The sequence below is a fragment of the Hoplias malabaricus genome, chromosome X2 (genome assembly GCF_029633855.1).
Source record: "Hoplias malabaricus isolate fHopMal1 chromosome X2, fHopMal1.hap1, whole genome shotgun sequence".
Classification (NCBI taxonomy): domain Eukaryota; kingdom Metazoa; phylum Chordata; class Actinopteri; order Characiformes; family Erythrinidae; genus Hoplias; species Hoplias malabaricus.
Window position 1 is genome coordinate 4,522,523 of NC_089819.1, and position 26,805 is coordinate 4,549,327.

The following is a 26,805-nucleotide window of genomic DNA, read 5'->3' on the forward strand; positions in this document are numbered from 1 at the left end:
AAGCCCACACAGCTTATCTCAGTTATTATAAGTATTAGGTTTGTCAGATAATACCTTGCAAAGCCTTATGAATTAGTGATGCATGATATATCGGTGGCATATATATTATTTGCCGATACTTTTATATATATTATTTGTGGATACTTTTAATTATTGTTATCAGTCTTCTATTGGAATTTTAGCCAACCGATATACTGGCGCCTGGTAAATTGTCTGCTGTGTGGACATTTTTCACAATTGCAGAGAACAGTCTCTGGGATTTCTCCGTGGTGAAAACTAATTTAAAATATGAGTGATGCTCAATATACACGCACACACACAGCAGGTTAAGCAACAGTATGAAACTCTCAAACGCCACAGTGCAGGAGCCTTTCTGATATAAAACAAATGAGAATAGGTATCAAGTCATTCAGAGTCTGAATTTATTACTGAAATGCGATGATAAACGATTACAAACACTTGCTCAAACACACTCCATCGCTTGCTCCAAGCTGCTTTACGCCACTGTGTTTTTGGACTGTGGGAGGAAACCAAAGCACCCGGAGGAAATCCACGCGGACACGGGGAGAACACACCAACTCCTCACAGACAGTCACCCGGAGCGAGAATCGAACCCACAACCTCCAGGCCCCTGGAGCTGTGTGACTGCGACACCTACCTGCTGCGCCACCGTGCTGCCCTAAAAGTATAAATTAACTACATCTAATAAAGAATAAAATTAAAATGTACAGAAATGTACAAACACTGAAGAAAAGGCTTGTCCTATGAACACGATACTTTGTTTTACTTTGCTTTAATTACAAAACGATAAAATTATGGGTTATTATCCGCATTGGGTACTCCGATTAATTAATTATCGGTTATCATATCGGCTCAAAAAATTCAATATCGGTGCCTCCCTATTATGAATTCAACATTCACAATCAGTTGATCAATTTCAGTTGGTCCCTTATGGGAACCTGGCTGTGGCATTCAATTTATATTGGGTTTATAGATCTCCCTCATTGAAGGAGACAGTATCCCATTCTTGAAGAGGAAAAAACTGGCAAGGGGACCATACAGTGGACCAACTTTTCCGAAAGTACTTTAGCAAGATTATTAGTGCTTAAGTTGATGGTACAGTTAGGAGTTTAGGCCTAAATTAGGGTCTCAAAACAAGCTCTGCCACATTATCTTGCTCTGAAACCCAGTTTGTTAAGCTCCAAGGATTTCCCAGGGCCGTGTTTGAGGAGGACATACTGTTTCAGATGGTGTCATGCTCTCTCTCTCTTTCTCTCTCTCTCTCTCTCTCTCTCTCTCTCTCTCTCTCTCTCTCTCTCTCTCTCTCTCTTATTTCCTTCCCTCCCACACATTTACCCTCTCCCAGCATGGAGATGAAGTACACAGAAGAGCAAAGAAAATCTGTTCTGCTTTCACTCAGCCAATTAAACAGCCCTAGTTGCCTCTGTCTCCTGCAACCGAATGAAAACATTCAGAGAGTGGGGTAAAAAAAAAAAAAAAACAGGGTGGAGGTGCAGTAATCAGAGAAAAGCGATGGTGCTGTGGCGCCTGATCAAAACTCTGAATAATGCAACACCAGTGGACCACTCCTGTAAACGTCCCCCTCGTCCAAAGCTTGCAAATCACCTCTTGTCCAATACCGAACGGTCTGGTTAGCCTGACCTATCAGTGTGTTGCTCATTACACTGGAACCGGGCTTTATTCTGCATGAATATGAATGATTTTTTTCATCACTTCCATCAACCTGTGGAAAATGATCAAAAGATGATAAAGCCCAACTACAGCAGGTGGTCCTTAGTGCTTTTTTGGGAGTAGGAGGGAAGAAAGGATGAGAGGCATGATGTTGAAACGATGTGAGCTGAAGCCAAAGTTGCGATCTGATTACAGAAGGATTGAGAGAAGATGGAAGAAAGATGGAAAAAAGAAAGGCAAGGGGGGTAGTGTGAAAGACAAGGGAGAATTTTAATATTGGTGTGTATGTGTGTGTGTGCAGGACATCTCAAGGGTGGTCTCAAGATGAATTTCTAAGACCATTCCCAGGATTCATAGACAGTAATAAATATAACAAGCATGTGTCAAACGTGTACTAATTATATTCACGGATGTTCATGTGCATTTCTCGCAAAGCATACCTGCTCTGTGGTGGTCCTGTGGGGGTCCTGACCTTGGAAGAACAGGGTAAAATGGGGATAAAAATGCATGAATAGAAACAGGTGGACTACAGTCTGTAATTGTAGATCTACAAAGTGCTCCTGTATGGTCAGTGGAGCTGATAAACTGGATGATAAATGTCGATAGGTAGGTGTATAACCTGCTGTCCTAGTTATTGCCTTCCATGGGAATGCTACAACATGCTTATATTTGGACAATTTACAGGCACCAACATTTCCAGGATGATTTTTTTTCTTCTGAGTTACAGCCTCAAGCTGAAACACACCTGCACCTTGCGAGTGGACGCTAGTCACTGAGCTGTTCTAAGAGTGAGAGAATTGACCAGCCTTTAGGCATCAGCTCACCCAGACTCTCTCATCTCTCACATCAACAGACAACACTTGAGACATAAGCTCTCAAAGAAAACAGCATCTCCCACTTCGCTGTCAGCTCCGGAATATCCAAAGCTCAGAAGGATTCCGTCGCAGAGTCTGAGCTCTGTCAAACCAGCCTTGACAGTGTGAATATTTTATGCAAATGTTCCTACTCGCAGATTTCAGAGTTTTGTTATCCCTCCTGAGGAAACTCACAAAAACTCCCTACAATCACGACACACACTTTCTACTAACACCTACGCTGTGTCTAAATATTTAACAACACTCCTTATTGTTAGGGATTTCAGAGAATATTATTTGTATAATATCTCGAGAAGAAAACTAAATGAGATGCTGTGGAGCAGCTGCACATGAGCCTAAGATCGCAAGAGGCATATGAACACCCTCTCCCTTTCCAAAACCTTTAGGATGACTCGGAATGGTGTTTTGAATCAACATCTGTGTCTGAGCTCACTCTTGTCACTACCAGCAAAACCTCATAGCAGTGCTCAAACATGTAGCCAGAGATGTAGAGGCTAATCTTGCATCAGAATGGTACAAACACCCAGTTACTACCCTTGATTCTACAGGAAAACCCTGGACACGCAAGTTCCCATATTTTTTTGGTCCTATGAGTTCAACCACATGGTGAGATAACATGCAAGTCATTAGCCAAATATAACATACCAAGTGTTAAAAACGAATAGAGCTCTTTTGCTTCCTCAGTGTTGGGGCCTAATGTGAACCGACACAATAGCTGATTTCTGGAAATTCACAAATCATGGATCTGGAAACGAACAGACATATTTCCTCATGGCTTCCCAAGTGAAGAAATTCCCAACCCATGTTTTAATAAGTGCCCTGAAGGTACCCTTACGCCATTCTTACACACACTGTGATTCCAATTCCATCAAATTCAGTCACAGTTACTCACTAATGACCTCCATAATACTATATGCAAATACACAGTATATTACAACTGTGACATTTATTCAGAGATCACAAACCAATAACCTCTTTAATAAATGAGTGATTAATAAAAGGGCTATGATGGGTTATGGATGAAAGGAATTAAAGCAGATTTGCAAACACAGTGCTTTCCAGACTAATTAACAGGCTTAAACTTTCACGAGGAGAAATGAATGGAAATAAAGGAGGAGTAATAAATAAATAAATAAATAAATAAGGGAAGAATGAGATAAGGGAGGAAGAGAGGAAGGGTGGAAGAGGAAGAAAAGAAAGGAAAGAAGAGAAGAAGGAAGTCAGAAAGGAGAAGGGAAAGAAGGGGGTTGGATGGATGGATGGATGGATGGATGGAAGAACAGAAGAAAAAAAAAACAAAAGTCCAGCGATACATGAATGTCAGTCTGAGTGAGAGAAGCGGGCATTCAAATATGAACAGCCAATCAGCTTCAATGCCATTATGACATCATCACATTTGGTATATGGACTAGAACTGAACCTGTGGTAAGATTTCACCATTTGAATCAATAGAGAAACATTATAAATAATATGAAAAATAATAACAATAATAATAAAATAAAGAAATAAATAACCTTAAATATACACATTCTTCCAAAATAATCTGTGAAACAGTGTTTGAATGGAGTCTGTATGTTGAAAGTATTGAGCTGTATTAAATGTGTTGGGAGAAGAAAAAGAGAAAGAATAGAAGGAATAACAACTCACTGTAACAGGCACGGCTATTTTCTGTATAATGTGCAGTTATAGCTTTGTAGCCTGGGGCTCTGTAAAGCCTGTTGTAAGTCAATGAAAAGCGATGAAAAGCTGGATGAAAAGAAGACTCTGGGGTCTGGAATATGGACCTGAATATAAAAGCAATTTACAGCAGGATCTAGTCCCTACAGGATTAGGTTTGCTTCATCTTCGCTTTAATGTAAACGCCATATTGGCTTTGGTTTTATTATGAATTAATTTTCATAGACTTCATTGCAAAATGTATGTCATATTTAAATTTGGGGTATAATGTGATACATAGATATTTCAACTCTGCAGTTTTCCTCAATTGTATACTCTTGCTCTTTAGGATTTGTTTTTAACTTCCTATGAATTTAATTCCAAATTTTGCAAACAATTCCAGACAAATCCAAAAAGAATTCCAAACAATCTTTTGTTTCATTAGTAACTGTGTACACATTTATATCACATGCCAAACCAACTATAGATGACTCCCTTCTTACAGATTGATAACTTGTGTAAATACAGTAATACCTTGACTTATGAGTTCGTAACTCAATTTCCTCGTATATCAAATTAAATTTCCCCATTAAAATGAATTGAAATACTATTTCTTTCTCTATCTTGAATAAACGTACTCGCTACACACTTAAAGCTACAATGCTACAAAAAACAGCAATACGAGAGATGCATACCAAGATAACCAAATGAACTGAATGCTCACTGGGCTACCTAGTGGTGGGTGGCATAAGTTCAGTTGCTCGTAACTCAGATCTCGGCTCGCATCTTAAAGCAAAAAAACAAACAGAGTGATGGCTCAAATCTCGGAAAATTCGTAAGTTGATTCTCTTGTAAGTCAAGGTTTCACTGTACACAGGTTTATCAACTTAGTTTTGTAGTTTTTGTATTTACATAAGTGTAGAAAGATGAGCGAAATTAAATGTTACAGTCAGATATGTTAACCTTTTTACATGTGCGTGATTACTAAGATAATAATTTGCTTTTACAACTTTCAGGATACATGTATCCACTGCTGAATATGTATGTAAAGTACTGTACAGCAGTCTTAAGATACCTAAGATAATTATATATATTTAAACTAATGCCTTCTTAATAAGCGTGGTGCTTGAATATAGTATAAATAAAAAACAATTAATGATATAAAACAAGTAAGAAATCTGAGATATATGTTTTTCTATAAAGTAGTAGTGTGTATGAGTTTGAAGAACAATGTTTTGTTCAGATTCTCTTTAATCACATGAATTTGTTACATTAACAGCACACATTATTTAAAATCTTTATTTATTAATCCATAAAACTAGGTATGGATGATAACCTTAAATAATAATATGGACTGCCACAAGGACAGATTTGGAAAAAGTTAAACCAACACATTCACACACAGAATATCACACTTACTAGAAAAATGTTATTTGGTTTTATTCTTATGTTGGGCGTTATTTGTTGTTTGTTTGTTTTAGCAAGACAGCAAGATAGTATAATCTTTTCTGCAATAACACATTTAATATTTACACATTAATAAACATTAATTAGCATTTGTGTTACCATAATCATTACTGTACAGTTGCAATTGTACTCTAGTACATTTTTTGAGTATCCCACCCACCTCAGTGAGGGATTTTCAAAATCTGTTATAACAGGACAATACAGGACTAGAAATAGCCCAGCACTCAGTATACAATAGAACCTAGAGTATGTCCCAGAGGAGATGACATAATTGATCGATTTTCTCTCATTGCAGTCATTAAGGGAAGGATGGGCTTTCCAATCATTGGGTTGCTCCATTTCAGCTCTTTCTCTGTTCTAACACCACTGATTTAACTGTAAAGTGGACCACCAGGCCCTTGATGGACTGCATAAGGTGGTAATAGAGTGTGGAATCAGTGCTGTAGCCCCACTAGGATTGGCGTTGCCCACCCTAGTGCTAAGCCAGCTGGGAAATGCCACACTCTCCTGACATAAATTTTACATCACTTTCTCCATGTGATGAGTGTTGCTATGGCAACTGCACAATTAGCCACTAAGGAAGGTGAGGGCAATAAAAGTGGCCCCAGCAGCAGCTATAGGGGCAGATGCAATGGTGTTTACAATGTCGATGTCCTATCATCAAGTCTCCTACACTGACACAGACTTACCCTTCGTCCTGAGCATGAGGCATGACCCATGTCCAAAAGCGAAGGTAATGGGGCAACTTTTGGCAACCCTTGACCAGTAATGTATAACAGAACACATTTCTGACATAAGGAAACATTCAAATTTAGCTATCAGCCAAATACACTGTGTGACATCCAAATGTCATACAGCATGGTTTTAAGGGTTACAGTAAATGCTGGAACATTAGTGAGGTCAGAAACTAGTGTTCTGTAATAATCTCTCATATAACAAATTCCAAAGGTAATGACTGCAGTTCCATCACTTCAGAGAACACAGTTTCACTGCTCAGAGCCATTTTTGACATGTTTCACGTACAGCTGCTCCAGAGCATCCCATTCTATTGATAATGCCTTTCTATGGTCATTATATAAGCTGTGGCCACAATGGTTGCACCTTAAAGGAGATAAAATCACATTCAACTTTTGGACCAACTGTGTAATTCAATTAATTTCTTAAAAATATTGCATTTCAAAACAAACTCTATGCAGGATCATTCCCTGAGGAGCAGGTAATTGAAAATTTCCCATGTTCCTTACACAGATGAATCAGGTGTGGCAAGACTGGAGCTAATTACTTACCCAAATTGTTCACTTCCCAGTAATTGAAAAAATCACAGATGCCACTGGATCTGAGCCCAGCTTTGAATACTCTTTGTTATGGAACTGTGTTAGAATTTCCAAACATCATCTAGATATTAAAGCTGTCAGCTTGTTTATTTGGCTTGTTTGCTTATTTCAAAGCTGTATTTTCAAGCCATTTTCTTTTAACCAGACTCAGATTAACCTGCCACCAATGGACTGATCACTCATTACGGATGGAGCCAGCATGGAAATCATTAGTCATTCCTAAGCCGGCACTTAATTATTGTAATCAAAGTCAAAGCAGCTCAGTAGAAATGAGCCTTGACCTTGCTTAATCAATGCAAATTTGCATCAAGAATGCGTGTAATTACAGAAAAAATATGCAAAGTGTGGCTAGTTATTCATGCTGTTCTCTGACAGTGGCAATAAGAATTTGGGATAATTTGCATGGCATGGGGTCAGGCACATACAACCTTTTGAATAGCCAAAGTTAGGTTAGGTAAGATGTACGGAAATGCAGTGTTGTTGCACTGATTCATCTCAGACTGAAAAGGTGTGGATGAATACCTGCCAGAAGAAAGAAAAAAGCTAATAGCCCTCATTAACCAACAGTCTACAGAGGAGTGGTTTAATTAGCTCAGAGATTATATCTGTACAACAGGTGCCGGTGTGTTTTTAATTGAAGAATAGACTGTGTGTGCGTGGGTGTGTGTGTGTATTTGTTTGTTTTTTCTTTCTTTCTTTCAATTCTGCAGGTATTAATGAACAGTTTCTTTAATCTACAGTACTGAATATATGATATTAGGTAAAATAATAATTTTTGTTTATTATAGTATTTGATATTTCTTCATGAGAGAATATACAGAAGCTGTGAAACACTTCCTTTAAAATTTTGCTTCTTTACAAGGCTCTATTAGATACACTAGTAAAAAAAATAATAATAACAACATAACAAAAATGTAATAATACAGATAACAAATATAGTAATGTGCAGTTTATATTTATTTATGCACGCTAAAAATGTTAAAGATTAGTATTAATTACTACTTTTTTGTTAAAGGATAATACATTTTTATGAACCAAACCTTATAAGAAAATATTAGTAGAAATAGTATAATTTGTAGTTTTCTAATTTCAAAAATCAACAAAACACAGTTTTAACAGGTTTTCAAACCATAAAGCACTACCAGAAAAAAAAAAAAAAAAACTAACCCCAAGGCTAACATGGAAGCTCCCTCCAGCACTGGTTTTTTGGACTAGGCTTTTACCGACTGCATGCTGGCAGGACCGTAAGCTCATTAGACTGTCACTAGTAGAGCAAGGGTCCCAGTGGACCACCTTAACTGTCAGAAACACTCGCTCTCCTGAGCCCAGGTGCCTCTGCCTCAGAGAAGGTCTCTCCAATTCACACCTGTTTTTCCAGCTGAGGCTGGGGAGATGCTGTTTGTGATAAAAGTACCTGGAATAAAGATGACTGAGCCAAGGTACAATTCCGAAAAATTTGGAAAAGGACTGTGAATGAAAAAAGCAGCAATTTGTAAACCCACTTTGTAAACCTGTACTCAGACAAAGACACTCTGCTTCTAACCTCATTGTAAAATGCTCCAAAATCATTTTAATCAGGTGAGCTCCCAGTACAGGCCTAGTTCTCTTGAGTGAGCATGGGTAAAGGTTCATCACACTGCCAAAAAAAAGCACAATAGGACAAACCAGTTTAATTGCAAGCAGTGGTTGCAGGGATTTTAAATATTTCTCTTAAAATATATGTATATATGTTTATGAATCTCCGGTGTCTGTAAATTTGTAAAAATAAATAAATAAATAAAAACTTTCTCTGTCCAGTTTGCTAGACTTCTCTCTCTCTCTCTGCTCATGGCAGAGAAAAGGCATCTGGAATTTTTTTAGACAATGGAGAGAACACTAAACATTCAAAAGCACAAACTGAGATAAGGATGTTGCTCTATTGCTGCTCCATAGGTGGATAATATTGAGTTATTTTTGATGTTTGGATCACTTAAGTTGGCAATATCTCCAAACAATGTATAAAAACAGATCACTTAAACTTCAGCCACATTCAAACAACAGCCATTGTTCTTCTCAAACATACCATTCCACCTTAAAAGACGCAGATATCCTGAATGTAAACAAACCAGAAACAATTGTGTTTCCTCATAATCGTAGATGACCCCTTTAATACATAATGTTTCTTGGGCAACATGTTTTAAGCTTATGTGCCTCAGTTCATGTTGCTGCACATACAGAGGTATGGTGAGCTGTGTGTGATTCATTCTCATTTAAAGAAACAGGCGCAGAAACTGATCTTTCTGAACAGGACTATTTTTGGACAAGGGGGAGGACACTGCTCTGGTGTTTGATCCTTGAAATATTTTGACACGGATTGATTAAGAACCCAGTGAACTGTGTTAAATGGTAGAAAAGGGGTATATTATGCCATCTTTAAGAAACTGATTAATTTAAAACAGCCTTTATTCAGCTTTTGTATAAAATATTTCAGCTAAAATCATCATGTGATGTATTTTCAACTGAGGAGACTCCTACTGACTTCATGAGTGGTGTGACTATGCAAAAACAGCAGAGGCAGGTTTGGTGGGTGTGGTCATGGTAGGTGCTCCTACCTTGTATCTACACTTCCACTGGTGTTCCAGTGATCGTTCAGTGTATTTATATTTATTAGAGGAAGATACAAGGAACATCAACTACAAGAAACATTTTCCCATTGCCAAAACAACTGTAGATTGGTATGGTATATTTGGTCTCACTTAGGACCTGCTGTTGTAACCTGGTCCCTCACTGTGGCTATGTAGCTGTGCAGGTGTCCAGCGTACCCAGCAGGTGTTGCCTTTACACAGGTGACCTGATCATGTAGGTCAGTGGGAGCGATCTATAAAGGTGATCGATAAAAATGTTCCATGGAAACCTCATTAATAATGTGTGTGTATGACACTTGTACTTCTCACAGTTACTGCTTCCCAGTTAAGTCCCAGGATTCAGAGGTGAGATCACACCACACCAACCCAGAGTCTATCACGGTGTCCTTGGGAAAGTTAGCAAGATAAAATAGGTTTGTACTGAGCTTTGCTATGACATTCATTCATCCATCCATCCATCCATTCATTCATTCATTTACTGTATCCGCTTCAACATGTTTAGAGTTGCAGTGGGTCTGAAGGCTATACCCTACAGGGCACCAGCCCATTCCCACAGTCACTCTCACATTCAGAACCTGTGGACAATTTCACACAGCCTATCCTCCTACTAGGATGGGGGTTTTTTTAGATTGTGAGAGACAAATGAAGCACCCAAAGACACAGGGAGAGCACACCAAACACCTCTCTGACAATGACCCAGGTGAATTTTGAATCCTAGACCATGCTGCAGGCAGAGTCACCTGTGTGTCAGTGACTCTACCTGCAGCATCGCTTCACTCCTCTGACATATTTTATTTACGCCAATAATATGATGGCACAGCTTATCAAGGCATGGGAAGTGGATCCTAATTCATGGCCTTGACTGAGTACTGCATGTGTACCAATTAGTTAGGCCATGATCACAATTTAAGTAACTCATGGCCATGACTTGAAAACAATGTTTCCAATTTGAATCAAGCAACACTTTATATAGAATTCTGAGGGTGTTTCCACACTATTTGTTAGCTCTCAGGTCTCCTTGCGCACTTAATAACCAGTCCAATGTTTTTATGAAGTCCCAGTGTTAGTAAACATTGTCTCGGTCCATTATGCTTTGCTTTCTCTCTCTCTCTCTTTCTCTGCTCATGGCAGAGAAAAGGCATCTGGAATTTTTTTAGACAATGGAGACAACTCCAAATGACGAAAAGCACAAACTGAGATGAGGATGTAGCTCTATTCCTGCCCCATAGGTGGGTAATATTGACTTATTTTTGCTGTTTCAGAAAACATTCATTCATTCATTGTCTGTAACCATTTATACAGTTCAGGGTCACGGTGGGTCCGGAGTCCGCCCGGAATCACTGGGCACAAGGCAGGAACACACCCTGGAGGGGGCACCAGTCCTTCACAAGGCGACTCATGCTCACACACTCACATCTATGGACACTTTTGAGTCACCAATCCATGTACCAATGTGTGTTTCTGGACCGTGGAAGGAAACCGGAGCACCCAAACTCCTCACAGTCACCTGGAGCAGGACTTGAACACACAACCTCCAGGTCCCTGAAGCTGTGTGACTGTGACACTTCCTGCTGTGCCACCAAGTTAAAAACAAGTTAAACGTAAGCCACATACAAATAGCAGTTGTGTTTTTCCCCAAACATACTATTCCACAGTAAACTATGTGGAGTAATGTGGTACCTACACTTTGCTTTTTTTGCTCTTCCATTAGGAAAATTTGGTACCTAAAACTAGGTACTTTTTAGTCCCTGCTCCCTTGTGGTTCCAAGGGAGCTGAGTAGGGATGAAACAAGATATGTAAAATGTGCAGAGCGCTGATTGGCCCGAGATATACGTCACTAAGCAATGCTAAGTTGCATTCTCCAAGCTACAGTGGCATTTGTATTGATCTGACGCAGAGCAGCAGCTCATAAAAATACACTGTGGTCTTTGGAAAAGGTTCAAACATTGAATTGGTGTCTGGTGAGAATTGGACAGTGCAACAAGGGAAACAAGGGACCAAAAACAAACAAAAAAGACTACACTGATCTGTCTGAACTGATACATGGAGAGGCTGAGTTCAGTCCCAAAAAAACAAAAACAACACTAGAATTCACAATGAGTAAACAACATTTAATGTTACCGCTGTCTTTGTTGTGGTCTAAAAACTCACTTGACTGAGCTGGGCATAGGAAACCCTGGGACCCCTTTTTGAAATGAATTTATTTTTGTATATTTCTAAACTTGGGTGTTATGTGAAACATTCAGCAAAGTTTAAAATAAAAACACAGAACATATGATAAATATGATAAAAATATGATAAATCTCCTCAAAAATGACCAAAATTCGCTAATCGGAGCTCTCTGACAAAGGTGTGGGCATGATCCAATTTACTAATGACCATGTGATTGACAGCTCTCTATCACTGGAGAACAGAATGTTGTTTATGTTACCATGGCAACACACAGCCTCGAGACAGAGAAGTCGTAGGTTTTTTTTTTCTGGGTTTTTACTCTGAACTGTGGTTGTCATTTTAAAAAAGCAACACAATACAATGGCACAGATGGGTAGAACTGGCATTGTACAGCCATTTATGTACAAACTTATGGACATCTTTTGTCTTTTGTGTGAATTTGGTGTGGTTTCATGTGGTTATTTTGTTAACATCCTTGTACAAACCATCTCCAAATTGGTGCTTTCCCCCGCTGGTACTCTGCTGTACCCCCAACTGAATGTGGCTTTATCCCCGCTACTACATTGCTGTACATGCCGGCCTAAGGTGTCCGCTATCTCGGCTGCAGTGCCGACCGAGTGGGTCTGCCTTCCCCACTGCTACTCTGCTCTACGCACCGGTCCAGTGCAGCTGCCATCACCAATGCTACTCAGTTATACACGCTGACCAAGTATTGCTGCTATTTCTGCTGTAATCAGACTTGATCCATTCATGCTCATTCTGTATTGTTTTGTGTTCTGTGCTTGGTCTGTTTACGTCTTTCACTCGATCCCCATAGGTTGATGAATAGCTTGACAGCTAGATCACTCACTAATGGCTCTTAAGCTTTAGCTCACTAGTCTCTTCAACTCAGAGAGGAGGTGTGGCTATGGTAGCCTTGTGATTGGTCAGGGTAACAGGGTTCAGTTATGTGTAACTGAACGTTTCACATAACACACAAGTTTAGCATTATACAAAAAAAAAAATCTAAATTTCCCAGAGGCTTTAAAGCATGGCCATTTGTAAAATTTTTGAAACAAGTAAATAATTTGAATTGACAACTAAATAATTCATGGCAACAGATTAGTCATGACAATAACATGGAAAAGCATTAAGTACATCATAGCTACACTCTCAGAAAAAAGAAGAGGTACATTATTGTCACTAAAGGTATAAACAGTGTAAATGTAACTTTAAAAGTTACAATCGTGGTTTTAAATTCTAGTTGTGTTCCCTAAAGGTACATTACAGAAGGAAAGGTGAATATTTTTAAAAATGTTGTTATAGAACTGTCTAAAATAAAATCACATAATATAAGTTCAGGAGAAGAAATGGGGCGTATGAAATGAACACATCTTTTAAAATCTACAATTATTATAGAATAGTATACAGTTATGATCCATAACTAAAGGAAAATGTACTGTTAAGGGGTCCACCAGTGACCGTTTTCTGAGAGTGTATTACTTTATAAGGTGGGGGTTCATGTTCATTAAGTCATGCCCATAACTAAACAAGGCACAGGAAATGATTACTTAAGTCATGGCCACAACTTAGTAATGTGTGTAAATAAGTTACATAATGGCCAGTACATAGTAAGGCATGGGTTTAGAACAGTTATATCAGGGCCCATGAGAATAGGGTCCTAAAACATGGCCACAGGTGATCAAGGTATGGGAGCAAGTTTGTTCCCACTTCTTACTATGACTTGGGCATGACTAATAATACCTTGTAATATTATCCTCATAAAATTTTGTTATAGTTATTAATATTTTTAAAAACGTAACCTCATTTGTAAATTGCTTTTTTGAGGGTAGGTAACAAGAAAACTTTTGACTAGTCAATGTCTGAATACCGAATAATGTCTTTCACAAGTGCAAAGATCATTAAAAAATTGTCAGTGCTATTTTTCCATACGTTAAACAGCAGACTGGGTAAAAAAAATATGTTGGCGAATTCCTTTAACAGAAGAAAGCAATCATTTCATCTCACCACAACTATCAGGAGAGGAAATTAGCGTCTTCCCAGACTAGATCAAGCAGACAACTACGAAACATTGCACTGTGGTACAGCACAAGTTCTTTGGCTGTCGCCATGACAACCAAAAGTAAGCCATGTCCACTAGGCTTAATGCCCCCATGGAAGCTGCTATAAAATGTACCCCCGCCTCACCTAACCTGGCAACAACCACATGGAGGGGAACTTACAGTTAAGTCCCAAAAGATCAGCTCCCATTTTGCCCAGGAATCCCAATGTTGCTAATTACAGCTTTATCACCCGCAGAGAAGCAAACCAAGCAAAATTCATAAGTGTTTATTTAGTAACAGGAAGAGAGAGAGAGAGAGAGAGAGAGAGAGAGAGAGAGAGAGATTACCTATGAGGCCTCAGGTGAAAGTAGGTTAAGGGTTGTCTTACAGAGCTCAAACCGATGTTGGGCCCATTGGAATTTCTTTAGACTTTTATGGTTTAACCCTTTTAGGAGTGCAATCACACCACACTACACTGCCTATTGATTTAACACAACATTGGAGTTTTCAGTGCAGCAACATACACAAACTACCAGCTCTAAAACTTGTTTTGTACACCCAGTGTCTAATAACCACACGAAAGGGTGCATGTTTATAAGAGCTTACTATTGTCTGTAGTCTGTGTTTCAGCTTCAGGGCCTTCAGTTTATCACATGAATTGAATTGGTTAATTCAAATGTAAATAAATCTAGTCAATATAATGTAAGCTGACGGATTTATCTAGACCAAAGATATTATCTATACTTCAAGAGTTCTTTAAAAGAGTTTTGGCAAGTAGCTGGAAAACAGAGGTTGCACTGCAAAATGTTACATGCTTCGTTATCTTCTTTCTTTCTTTCTTCTTTCTCTCTTTGCTTAAAAGTGGAATACTGTTTGAATTTCCAAGACATTAAATGCATTTCTTTCCTGGCTGTGTCGGGCCAGCTCCATGACCCCGAATGAGCAAGCAACTGATGGAACTGCAAACATGTTGCATGTTTTCTTTGAAGGGCTTCGAGGAAATACATGATTACTGCAATTAAATGTGTCAGTAAATAAATATGTTAAATAGATATATCCCTTCACGCAATCAATGAATTTCACATGCTCAGAAAGTCATAGTAGAGGTATATTATTGGTCACTACAGGAACAAACAGTGTAAATGTACCTTTAAAAAGATACAAAGGGGGTTTGAAAGTCCAGTTGTGTTCCCTAAAGGCACATTATATTCTCTTCTCCAGAAGGAGAGGGGAATATTTGTAATCTAAAATAAAACAACATAATTAAAGACCTAGAGATGAAATGCAGCGTGTGAAATTTTAAAATCTACAATTATAATAGAATAAAGTACAATTTGGTTCACTAATCTAAAGTACTCAATATGTACCCTTCAAGGTTCCCACAATGAGAGCAAAATGTACCACATCCGTGACAATTATTCTGACATTATTCTGAATACTATCTACGTACACGTTAAATGTATCAAATTACAGTTACTTATGTTTTGTATTCTAAACACATAATGCCATTACTTGTATTCAATTACCCCAAAACACTGTTTATTGCCTTTAAACTGGTGACTGTAAAATAACTATGAACGTAGTACACAATGTACATTTCACATTGTCTTTCGTCTAAAACTGCCCCTAAATCGACTCTTTAAGAAAGTGTTGCAGGTTTCAAATTCAGAATGAGTGATACATTATATATCTCGATCAATGCACTACTTTAATTTAAATACAGCTGAAAATGGATTTAAAAAGTACTGCTTTAGCATTTTACATATTGGCCCAGCCTCTTGGCCATTTGGGGTTTGTATGTAAATGTACCTGAATAGCTAATCTTTTATAGACGAGACTTTGCCAGATTTATGACAAGAAATGACACTGAATAAAAGTACTAAATATGTAAAACAGAAGAGATGACTCATTTACTGTTAGGGTCTCATTCTAATTCTCCAAAGCTTTAGAGATTTACTCAAGGTATGAATGTAAATGATGTTCCTGTTTTAATTTAAATAAATCTATTTCTATCAGATGTACTCCATTTTCTCCTTGACCATAAGTTTAGCCAGTGACATGTTTATTGTTTGATGTTTACTTCAATGTGTCTATGCCTTTGTCTCATATCTAAGCAGGATTACTGTAATGCCCTGTACTTTGGAGTTAATGAAACATCTCTTCCACGACTAGTTCAAAACTGCGCTGCCAAATTATTAACTGGTACAAAATAAAGAGAGCACATCATCTCAGCCTTGGCTTCCTTATATTGGCTCCCAGTGCATTACATAATTCAATATGAGATATTATTGATGATTTTTAAAGCCTTGAATGGTGGTGCACCTGTTTATATTGTGGACATGCTTTATATGTATGCACCTGCAAGATCTTTAAGGTCACCGTCACTGTCACTTTTGCCTGTCGCAAGGGCTCGCCTCAAGCTAAAAGAGGCTTGTGTCTTTGCTGTTGCTGCACCATAACCCTGGAATGAACTCCCAGGGTTCTGGGTCATGGTGGGACTGGAGCCAACCTGGAATCACTGGGTAAAGGCAGGAACACACCCTGGAGGGGGCGCCAGTCCTTCACAAGGCGACACATACACACACACTCACCCCTACGGACACTTTTGAGTCGCTAAGCCACCTACCTACGTGTGTTTTTGGACCGTGGGAGGGAAACCAGAGCACCCAGAGGAAACCCATGCGGACACAGGGAGAACACACCAAACTCCTCACAGACAGAGTGGGACTTGAACCCACAACCTCCAGGTCCCTGGAGCTGTGTGACTGTGACACTACCTGCTGCACCACTGTACCACCCCCTATAGATTTCAGCAGCTATTAATCTGTTGAGAGGTAGATTGAAGGAGGATTGATGTTTGTTTTAATGTACGTCTGTTTGTGCTGTGCAAGTGATGACCGGAGGAGTTGTGTTCCTTCTTGTAAAGCACTTTGGTTTGAAATGTGCCATAAAAATAAAATGTACTTACTTTCCTACTTGTGTTGTTTAGTACTGGAGCTACTGGGCAGAAGCTGTCATTGAATGTAAGCTAAATTATCTTCATAGCTCCAGTGCAAAACTAAAGATTATATGCAAATGTCCTTACAATGTCCAGAAAAATACATCAAATGAAATTGAGTGTTTTGGGAGAGAACATTTCACTCTCTCCCAGCAACAGCTAAAAACCCAAAGAGCATAATTATCCAAGCTCTCCCTAAAACTGTCCTAAAATGTTGAGATGAAATAACTGCACATACTTAAATATTAGGCTTTTCTGCAGATTTCTGCCAATCAAGTGGCTGTCATTTATCTGCCTTTGTTGAGGGCCATACCCACATATCTACATGTGAAAAAATGACAGAGAAAGTCAAAATAATTGGGCTCCACTGTCATCTTTTGTTGTTTTTCTAAGTGAAAATACAACTGATTCATACTATGCAAAGATGTTTCTGTACATTTTATGAAGTATATTGGCTACATTTAACATTTTGGAGCCCATATCATAATATGTGACCTTCCCAAAAGTTACAGCACCCATTACAGTTCTCATCACATGAACAGAAGCTCAAATTAGCAGAAAAATGCCATACTGAAGTTCATTTCCAGTGTGAAATATCCATCCATCCATAATCTGTAAACACTTATCCAATTTTAGGGTCGCGGGGGGTCCAGAGCCTACCTGGAATCATCGGGCGCAAGGCGGGAATACACCCTGGAGGGGGCGTCAGTCCTTCACAGGGCAACACAGACACACACACATTCACTCACACACTCACACCTACGGACACTTTCGAGTCGCCAATCCACCTGCAACGTGTGTTTTTGGACTGTGGGAGGAAACCGGAGCACCCGGAGGAAACTCACGCGGACACGGGAAGAACACACCAACTCCTCAGTGTGAAATATGATCGTGTATATTCTCTGGGAAAATCAGTAAAAGGTTTAAACCATTTGATCAAGGTCCTTGCTCAACACTTTGAAGGGGACGCATTATAGCCCTTTTCCACAGAATAATACAAATTCTGGGTTCTTAATTAAAAAAAAAAAAAAGTCTCATTTGACTTACAGTTAAGTCCCAAAAGATCAGCTCCCATTTTGCCAAAACAACACAAGGAACAAACACCACAGCAGCATACTCTCCCTGTCTAAACATCCTTGTTCAGTGCCTGTTACTTTAATTGAGAATGAGCCTCTGGTCAGGTCAGTTTGAGAGCCCAGGAGTGAGGAGGGAGGAGCAGTAATTTCTTCTCCGTTCTCATTTTCACCGTATTTTATCAGTACTCATTTCCCCACACATGTTGTGTTTGTTTTGCTCCATTAAACAACATCTTTGTGCTCTCACATAAACAACGGTCCAGTGCTGTGATTAGAGAGGCTCAGATGAGAAGTCTCTGCTCTCTATATAGAATGCAAAACAAAATCAGAACAACTCATTTTAACTAGTTTTCAGTTTCTTATGGTTTGTGTACATAAGGTGTGGCCCTATTATCTCTATGGGCTCTGAGACAATAAAGGGTAGCTTTAGAACTCTAAAATCCCGCTCTACATCACTTTGAAGCATCTCTCAACCACAGGACGACTGTAGGGACGGAGGGTTATTAGAGAATGGTGCAGAAGGTGGCTGTTATTAAAGCAAACAACGTGTTGGTGATGCAACACTGCAGTGTGAAACAAATACAAAGAAGCAATTGATTAGATGGCAAACTCTGGCGACACGTTCCTTGTTGCCAGGGTTTTTCTTCACATGCACACGTATGAACACACGTGCACCAGCAAGCACCCACACACTTTCTTATTTAGTTGGGAGGATTAGTGCTCGGGTACACACAGATACATACACACACGCACACACACCAAGCTTTGTCTGTACTGACACCAACTGTTTGGCCATAGTTGTGTTGGCATGCTGCGGTTTGCTCGTTGTTTACTCTGGAGCTCAGAACCTTGCTCTTAGCCTTTCGAGCATGAAATCACACTTCCTCTGTGGACGAACCCAGCAAAAGGTCAGCATCTCCCTGCCTTTATACCCTCTCAACATCAGGGCAATGAGGTTTCCAAAGAACACAGCCATCAGGAGGCACCCTAACAATTTTAAGAAGGTTACAAAGGGCAATTTGACACAAATGTCGAGCAATTTAATGTTTACTTTTATCAAATAATATCGTAATATATTATGTACAGAAAGAAACACAAAACAAGTTATTATTTGCTGAAATACTTTTCATATTTGATGAAAATAAGCTCAATCAGAAGGAGGGTCAGTTAAAGCCAAAGAGATTGATTCCAAGAATTTTTAATTAGATTTGATTAAAATTAGAGGCAACATAAAGGGCACACCTTTTTTTTTTTTTTTTTTTTTTTAACCACTATGGTAACATAATACAGGATTCTAATGGCACTTCACCACATGGAACCTGCACGACTCTGCTCGACTCGGCTCTGCTCTTTGGCATTTCCACTGGCCAAATCTGGCACATGGTCCCTGCTCAGTTATGGTTCCAACTGAGCCGAGTAGGTACTAAATCGTGATGTGTAAACCCTGCAGAGCGCTGATTGCACTTGTCAAAAAATGTAATATATTAGAGTTTGTTATTTTGGAACCACTAATTTATTATTAAGAATTTGACTTATACTACATTAAGCATATAAATCACAGAGTTACAGAAATAACATATGGCTAGTACACTCAGTATATATTAAGTGTAACTTAATGTAAATTTAATTACATGTTAGCAATGATTTCGTACAGATTACAGCAGGTAGTGTCGCAGTCACACAGCTCCAGGGACCTGGAGGTTGTGGGTTCAAGTCCTGCTCCGGGTGACTGTCTGTGAGGAGTGTGTTCTCCCTGTGTCCGCGTGGGTTTCCTCCCACAGTCCAAAAACACACTTCGGTAGGTGGATTGGTGACTCAAAAGTGTCCATAGGTTGGAATGTGTGAGTGAATGTGTGAGTGTGTGTCACCCTGCAAAGGATTGATGCCCCTTCCAGGGTGCGTTCCCGTTTTGTGCCAAGTGATTCCGGGTAAGCTCTGGACCCTAAACTGGATAAGCGGTTACAGACAATGAATGAATGCAGGGCCGTCACTAGAGATTAATGATTAGAGTGTTAAGCTTTAACCAGGGGGGTCTAGTGGTAATTGCCTCACAACAGCAAATTTCTTTGACGAGGTACAGATTAAGCAAAGCCACAAGGAGCTACTGCTTTTACAATATAAAATATTTTGAATATCCATCTACAGGTAGAAAAACAAAACTGAGTTGTGAACAACTATTAACTCATTATCTACAGGTATCTGTAAAGTATACAGTCATAACGTCAGGAAAGATCATAAACATCATGTCATAGAATTAACTGCTTATTTAGGACTCATACTTGCCTTCCACTCTAATTAATGTTAATCTTTATGAAAATATCTAATGTTGTTTTAATGTATAAAAAATTATTTTGATTCAAAAATGTATCTGTGATGTGTTGAGGGAGAATGAAATGTAGTCGCAGGACTCGGTACTAACATTATTTCTATCCAAAACCAGAGCTGCAGTTCCCAGCACTGACCTGTTGCTCTCAGCGCGGCTGCAAAACAAACCGTTGTAGGAGGGACTGTGACTCCATTGGCTGCACACTGAATGATGGACAGATTACTGGAGAATCTGCGCTCCAGTTGAGAGAGAGCTGCTTGTTTCTGTCTATTGTCATGACATTGTCATGTGAAACCTCAAGATACGGAACAAAACGAGACCAGTATCAGTTCAAAACGGAACGCACAAGGCTTCGCTAAGGTCAACTAACAGCTCACTCTATCTTCCTCGAAGCATACATGTTTTTCCCACCTTCAAAATAATCAGAGGGTAGATTATACAGGCTTTAGAACATATCACCTCACTCTGGAAATCCCCACTATTTTAGCAAGGGCTGAAACATTGTTTCTTTAGCGAACAGTTCTAAACATTTCAACATTCAAATCACCTGAGCTAACTCTATTCTATGCATATGATGGAGTTAGACCCACCAGGGGCCACTGAGCACTGTGCTGTGTACATTAAAACAACAACTAAATGACAGTTTGGTACTCCACAATTAGAATTGAAAATTAAAGGCAGGTTATATTAGTTTCCGTGTTTTCCAGAAAATTAATACTGAAACATAATTTACAGAAATTTAGTTTCATTTTAAATCACAATAACAATGTTGTTCAGAAAAATTGCAGATGTTTTATATAGTTCAGCCATAATATGATGTGAATATGAAGCACAACAGGTTTAGTCATGGTTTAACTTTTAAAATGTGTCATTAAAATGTAAATAAAGAACAAACGTGTAATCATGTAAGACTTACGGCAAGGCAAGGCAAGTTTATTTTTTAGAGCACCTTTCATACACTATGGCAATTCAATGTGCTTTACAAAACAGTACAGACGGTACAGTTAAAGGAACACTACGTAAAATTTTTATTTAAAATTTACAGCTTCAGAATTTCACTGATCTGTAATAGGGAGAATAGAGCCACTGTCATTGCTGCTCTGGGCTCAGTACTGAAGAAACTGCTCAAATGTACATTTTAAAAGTGGGTAGGAAACTAACCCCATCCCCAAGTAAACATGAATTACTCTAGGGGGAACCCCAGGAGCAAAAAAACCCAAATCATACCTAGTGTTCCCTTAACAGAGCAATATGCTGTTTATATTTTGTGGAGGTGGCCATGTGTCTGTTCCATAATGTGAATAAAAATAATTGGACGAAATGACTGTTGCACATTTAAGATTGGTTTAAATAACAATTAACTTTAATTGACTGAGATGTGAAGGAGGATTCAGTTAAACTAAAGACTCAAGATCAACCTAAGCATTGACCCAGTGAAGGGTGCTTGTCATGGGTTTGATGTCTTCACGGAACTGTGATGTATCATGTTCCATATAAATCATACAAGCAACGTTGTTTCTATAGCAACTCAACTTCAAAATAATTTCACACCCACCCACCTACAAAGACCCTCCTGTGTATTTGAAAGCAACATCCCTTTGGAGGCTGTATGTGTGAGGAGCCCAGATCCTATGGGTTTTTTAAGGGTTTCTAAACAGCTGTTTCCACAACAACATGGCAGTGTGACTGGCTGAGGAGCTGGATTTGCTATTGTATGCATAAGAAAAAAAAAGCTCCTGCTGCTGAACTAACGACAAATAAGATATATAATATAACAACATATAGTGAAGTGATTGTACACTTAGAGTTCTCAGTATGTTATACCATATAGCTATTGTACTAACATACTAACATTGAATACACACTGGAGGGGGCGCCAGTCCTTCATAGGGCACTACACTAACAGTACTGTTATTATACAGTACTCAATACAATTACTTAGTGAAGTTATGGTACAGTTACAGTACAGAAAAAAACAGGTGTACAGGTATACAACTCTGTAATTATAGTACTTAGTACAGCTATAAAATTTTATATTTCAATCAGTAATATACAATAGGAGAAAAAGACTGTTACCCTCAGGTAGCCATATTAGCATTTTCATCATTCGCTCTAATGGAAAAAACTGTGACTCCAATACATTTCTCTGCTCTTGTGACCAAATCTTAGTGAGTTATTCATACACAGATCATATAAAATCTTCAGTAAACATTTTATTTCTTTCATGTGCTGTTTTAGCATGTAAGAGACTACAGACAAAAGCATGTCTCATTATTTTCCCCCGCTTTACAGGTATATAATCTGATCCTGCTGTCCTTGTGCTTCGAGAGTCTTGGGGGATAATGTTTTATTACGACTGTCTGCCTAAACTATTCCTCTAATTTGGTTTAAGTTTAATAAAATAGCTCTCTTTGTTTGAAAATGTGACTGATCAGTGAGAAACATTTCCATGCCATAGCCAAGCTGAGGCAGAATCACAAATGTCTCTCTACACTCTCCATTGGGCACAGTGCTGATAATAAAATAACTGTTGTAGTGTGTTCTACATAGAATATAATTTGCGGTCATCTATAAAGTTCACATTTCCCTGTCAAAGTAGTGAGCAATTACTGTCTGGGTGCAGCATTAGTTGTACACTGTGATGTGCACTGTGTAGGGAGTATGTCACCATTTTGGATTGCGCCTGAGCTCCTCTACTGACTGACACAGAGGAACAGAGCTCTGTTTACAAACGTGGTGCAGATAAACATGATGCAGATATACTTCTAATTCTTTCATTTTAACATCAAACTGACGACTAAATACCACTGTTATATAGCTGATTAATGAGGCTAAATCATTAAACAATAATGTAAATTGAAATAGGGGATGTCAGTATGTAATTTTAATTATGATTCTGTACAAGGCAGCAGTATAACTCAACAAAAATGGGACAAGAAACATCACTTGGCCAACAAATGTATGACTTGCTTTTTTAATGTCTCTTATGAGGTATACTGAAAAGTATACCTAGAGGTTTAAGAGCAATATATGCTGGCCCCAAGACAATATAAAACCATAATCTGCACACAAGCCTCTCTGTGGAAAAAGTGTGGGAGCTGCACTGACCTGCCTTTAGTCCCAATCTGTACTCAGCCAAGAATGTGAGCTGCATTTTGAATTACAAAACATGACAATACATACAGCTGTGCACTTTAAAACTTGTTTGCAGAAAAAATGTGACACAGCTGTTCATGAAACACTTTATAGCTGTGTGTCTGCAGTCCCTGGAAATTACAAAGTACACAACTAACATTTTGCAAGAAACAAAGCTGATTTAATTGTTTATTTTGGGAAAAAAACATAAGGTAAAATATCAAAACACTGTGTTTGTACTGTTTTTTCTATGTACAGGTCAAAGAATGTTTGTAGGTCACTCTTTTAACTTTTCATTTAATACATGTCATGTTTTCTAACTGGAGGTTGTATTTTAAAGAAATTTAAATGAATGGTCTTTTCATTTCTTTATTTCTTTCATTCTTTCTATTTAGAACTTCAGTGTATGTTAATCGTGGATGGAAATCATGAGTGTCCCCGTCTCCTGTGTGAGGAGTCCAGATGAATGGTTACTGAACTGTACTGTACTGTGATGTCACTACTGAACTCATTAACACAGAAATTTTGTGAAGACGTAATCAGCCCCGAGACATACTTTCATTAACACAGGTGCAGTTAATCAGGACACCTTCACCTCCCAATATTATTGGCTGATATCATTTCACATACCTCTATGTATAAGGATTACTCCACCTAACTCCACCTATCTTGTAACCTAGCAACAGCAACCAGCTGTTAAAAATATATGCATACGACATTGCTGGTTACACCAGCCATGTGGCAGAGCAACATTTTTGCTCAATGCCCGATTCAACCTTAAGTAATGTACTTAAGTAAACTGTCCGGAAGTAGAAAAATTCCATGAGTAGAAAAGTGACACTTTGTCTATATTTAAGGACGTTAACCAAATTGTTGCATTGTGCAAGTAAAATACTTTACTCCTGAATGCTGCAATAAATGTAATCTTCTGTGAGATATGGATATTTTTTAATGTTTGATAGGCCAAAAGGGGACCCTTTGCATGAAATTATATCATCTACATCCAGATACACAGTTTGAGATGAGCACATGGTATATCTGCATATGGATGATTTCAATGCATGCATGCAAACCTTTGATGTAAAATAAATAAATAGATAAGTACAAGGGCCATTTTTTTTCATTGCATGTAGCAGTATTACCTCTTCACTAACTGGTGATTTCTTTCAATATTTGGAAATGGTAATAGTGTCAGTAAGTCAGCGTGTTACATTCTAGTAGCAAACGTTATTTTTTATTAAGTTATTTTCTATTAAATCACAGTGAACCCAAAAGACACACACACACACACAAAATCTGTTTCAATAGCTGTAGTGCTGTAGCACTGTTGTCCTGTAAAGCCTCTGCTATTAAAGTACAAAGGACTCCCAGTAGTTTTCTTGAACCCCATCATTTTCTTACAATACTTAATCAACCAATTAAACAGTCAGCCAGAATTCCCAGCTAACTTTTAGAAAGTGTTGGAAAATAATGGTTAAAGGCCAAAAAAAAATTAAACAAATAAAAGGAGGATCCGCATGAAGTGATGGAAGTGGAATAGAGTGACGTGAAGTGGAGCAATGTGGATTGGAGCGCTTGAGGGTATAAGACAGCAGAAGGCTCCGGCATGGGACAGATGGTCCAGGACGCATTAACTGCTGCAGGGTACGCTCAAATGCTCCACCACAACTGAGAGAGAGAGAGCGAGAGCTACAGTTGACAGAGTGAGACTGAGAGAGTGCTACTCACAATGCCAACCTATGGCTGTGATAGTAAATCCAGCGAGGCATAGGCAGGAAAACAGTGTGTGAGATCTTGACATATGGGAAAATCAGAGAAATGTGTGAAAACGTCGTCATCCACAGCCAAGAAAGGTGAAGCTTGAGTCTTGAACTATTTCTAGTAAGTTTCCAAAGAAAGCCCACTTCCAGTCAAGTCAGCTGGCTTAAATATCTACTCCAAGATATGACTCACGCTGTATTGAGAGGCACTGGGAGCCACAGAGGGCCGGTAGAGTTCTGCTGAGACTGAGCAGCACAAGCCAAACAAACCCACAGCTTCAAGCAAAGAAAAGCATCAGGTGATCCCCCACTTGAACAAAATAACTCCTGAGATTGATATCTAGGTAACAGCTCCCTGTGGACAGTAAGTTTTTTCAAAACCAAGGTTGTGGATAACTTGTTTGCAGAAAATGGTTAGGGCCTATATGGGTTGTATATTGCAATTGCAATCAGCGCTCTGTGACAATCAAAACAAGCATCTTCCAGTGGTTTCTACTAGCTTCCACTAAAATAATCAGGCCTGGTTGGGGGTCATTTTCCTCCTGCCTACCTAAGCCAGACTCTTTCCTGCACCCCTCTATGTGCCATCCCATACCCTCATCCCACCCCTTCCACACACACACACCCCCTCCCATGCCATGTGGGACACCCTGCAAATCACAAACAGATGCTGTTCCTGTTCTTACCGCTGCTTGCTGCGCAGCCAGTCCTGACCTCTTGGTGGACCCCTGTCTGGAGCTTAGCCGCCTCCAGGATTCTGAGAAGCGCCCTCTGCTGGTGGGGCGGCCGGGCCCCTGGGTCTCATCCCGGCTGGAGCTTGCCTTGAAGCCTTCTCTCCTTCCTTCCCACTTGCGCTTTTGAGTCATGGCCTCCAAAGTATATTCCTCCGCTGACCGGTCAAGTTGCACTGAACTCACAAAACAGCCAGGGGGAAAAAATAAAAAAAGTGGGCTAAAGATTGACTGTTAGGACTCTCTCTCGCTCTCTCACTCTCTCCCTTTTTGAAATTGCAGCACAGGTGTTAGGGCATCTCTTCTCTGCTTCTCTTCCCCAGTTCTTTCTCCTCCTTCTCTGTGTGAGAGGGGAAAAAAAAGATGAAACGAGTTTGCCTCCCGCACCCTGTTGCATGTGCCAACGCTGCCTCAGTTATTGGCTCAGCAAGGGAGGGAGTGTGTGTGTGTGAGAGAGAGAGAGAGAGAGAGAGAGAGAGAAGGAAACACAGAGCGAGTGAGAGCTCTGAGAACTGTGTTTGTGAGAGTGTCCTCGCTGGGTAGGTTTCCTCTTCCCTCAGCCTCTTGATGGCTTCAAACTGAGCGGGCAAAAAAGACAGTCGGCACGTTTGAGCGAGCCGCTCACGATTGTGAGCAAAGCATCCCCCGCTCTCTCTCCCTGTCTCGCTCTCTCTCTTTCTCTCCCCTCACCCTCATTCACACACACTCTTTCTCTCTCCCTCCCTCCCCTCTGTGGCACTCCCTCACTCCTTCGCTCATCTCCATCTTCGCCGATCCCTCCTTAAGAGTTACTTGGAAACAGGCAGCACGGGTCTTCGGATGCTGAGCGTTAAGGACGGGGAATGTTTTCCGTTGTAGTAGGTGCGGGTCCCTTTGTTTTCCACTGGTTCCCCTGGTTCCCTCCGTGTTCCTCTGC

The 26,805-nt window shown here is 39.4% G+C and overlaps 1 protein-coding gene across 1 annotated transcript in view; it reads right to left on the reverse strand.

Annotated features, from left to right (window-relative positions):
* LOC136676308 (transient receptor potential cation channel subfamily M member 3-like) overlaps positions 1 to 26,024 on the reverse strand; it is a 245,408-nt gene extending 219,384 nt beyond the window's left edge. The window contains exon 1 of the mRNA XM_066653207.1: positions 25,845 to 26,024. Within this exon, the coding sequence (XP_066509304.1) occupies positions 25,845 to 26,024 (180 nt within the window). The remainder of the gene's footprint in view (positions 1 to 25,844) is intronic.
* Between the last annotated feature and the right edge of the window lie 781 nt (positions 26,025 to 26,805).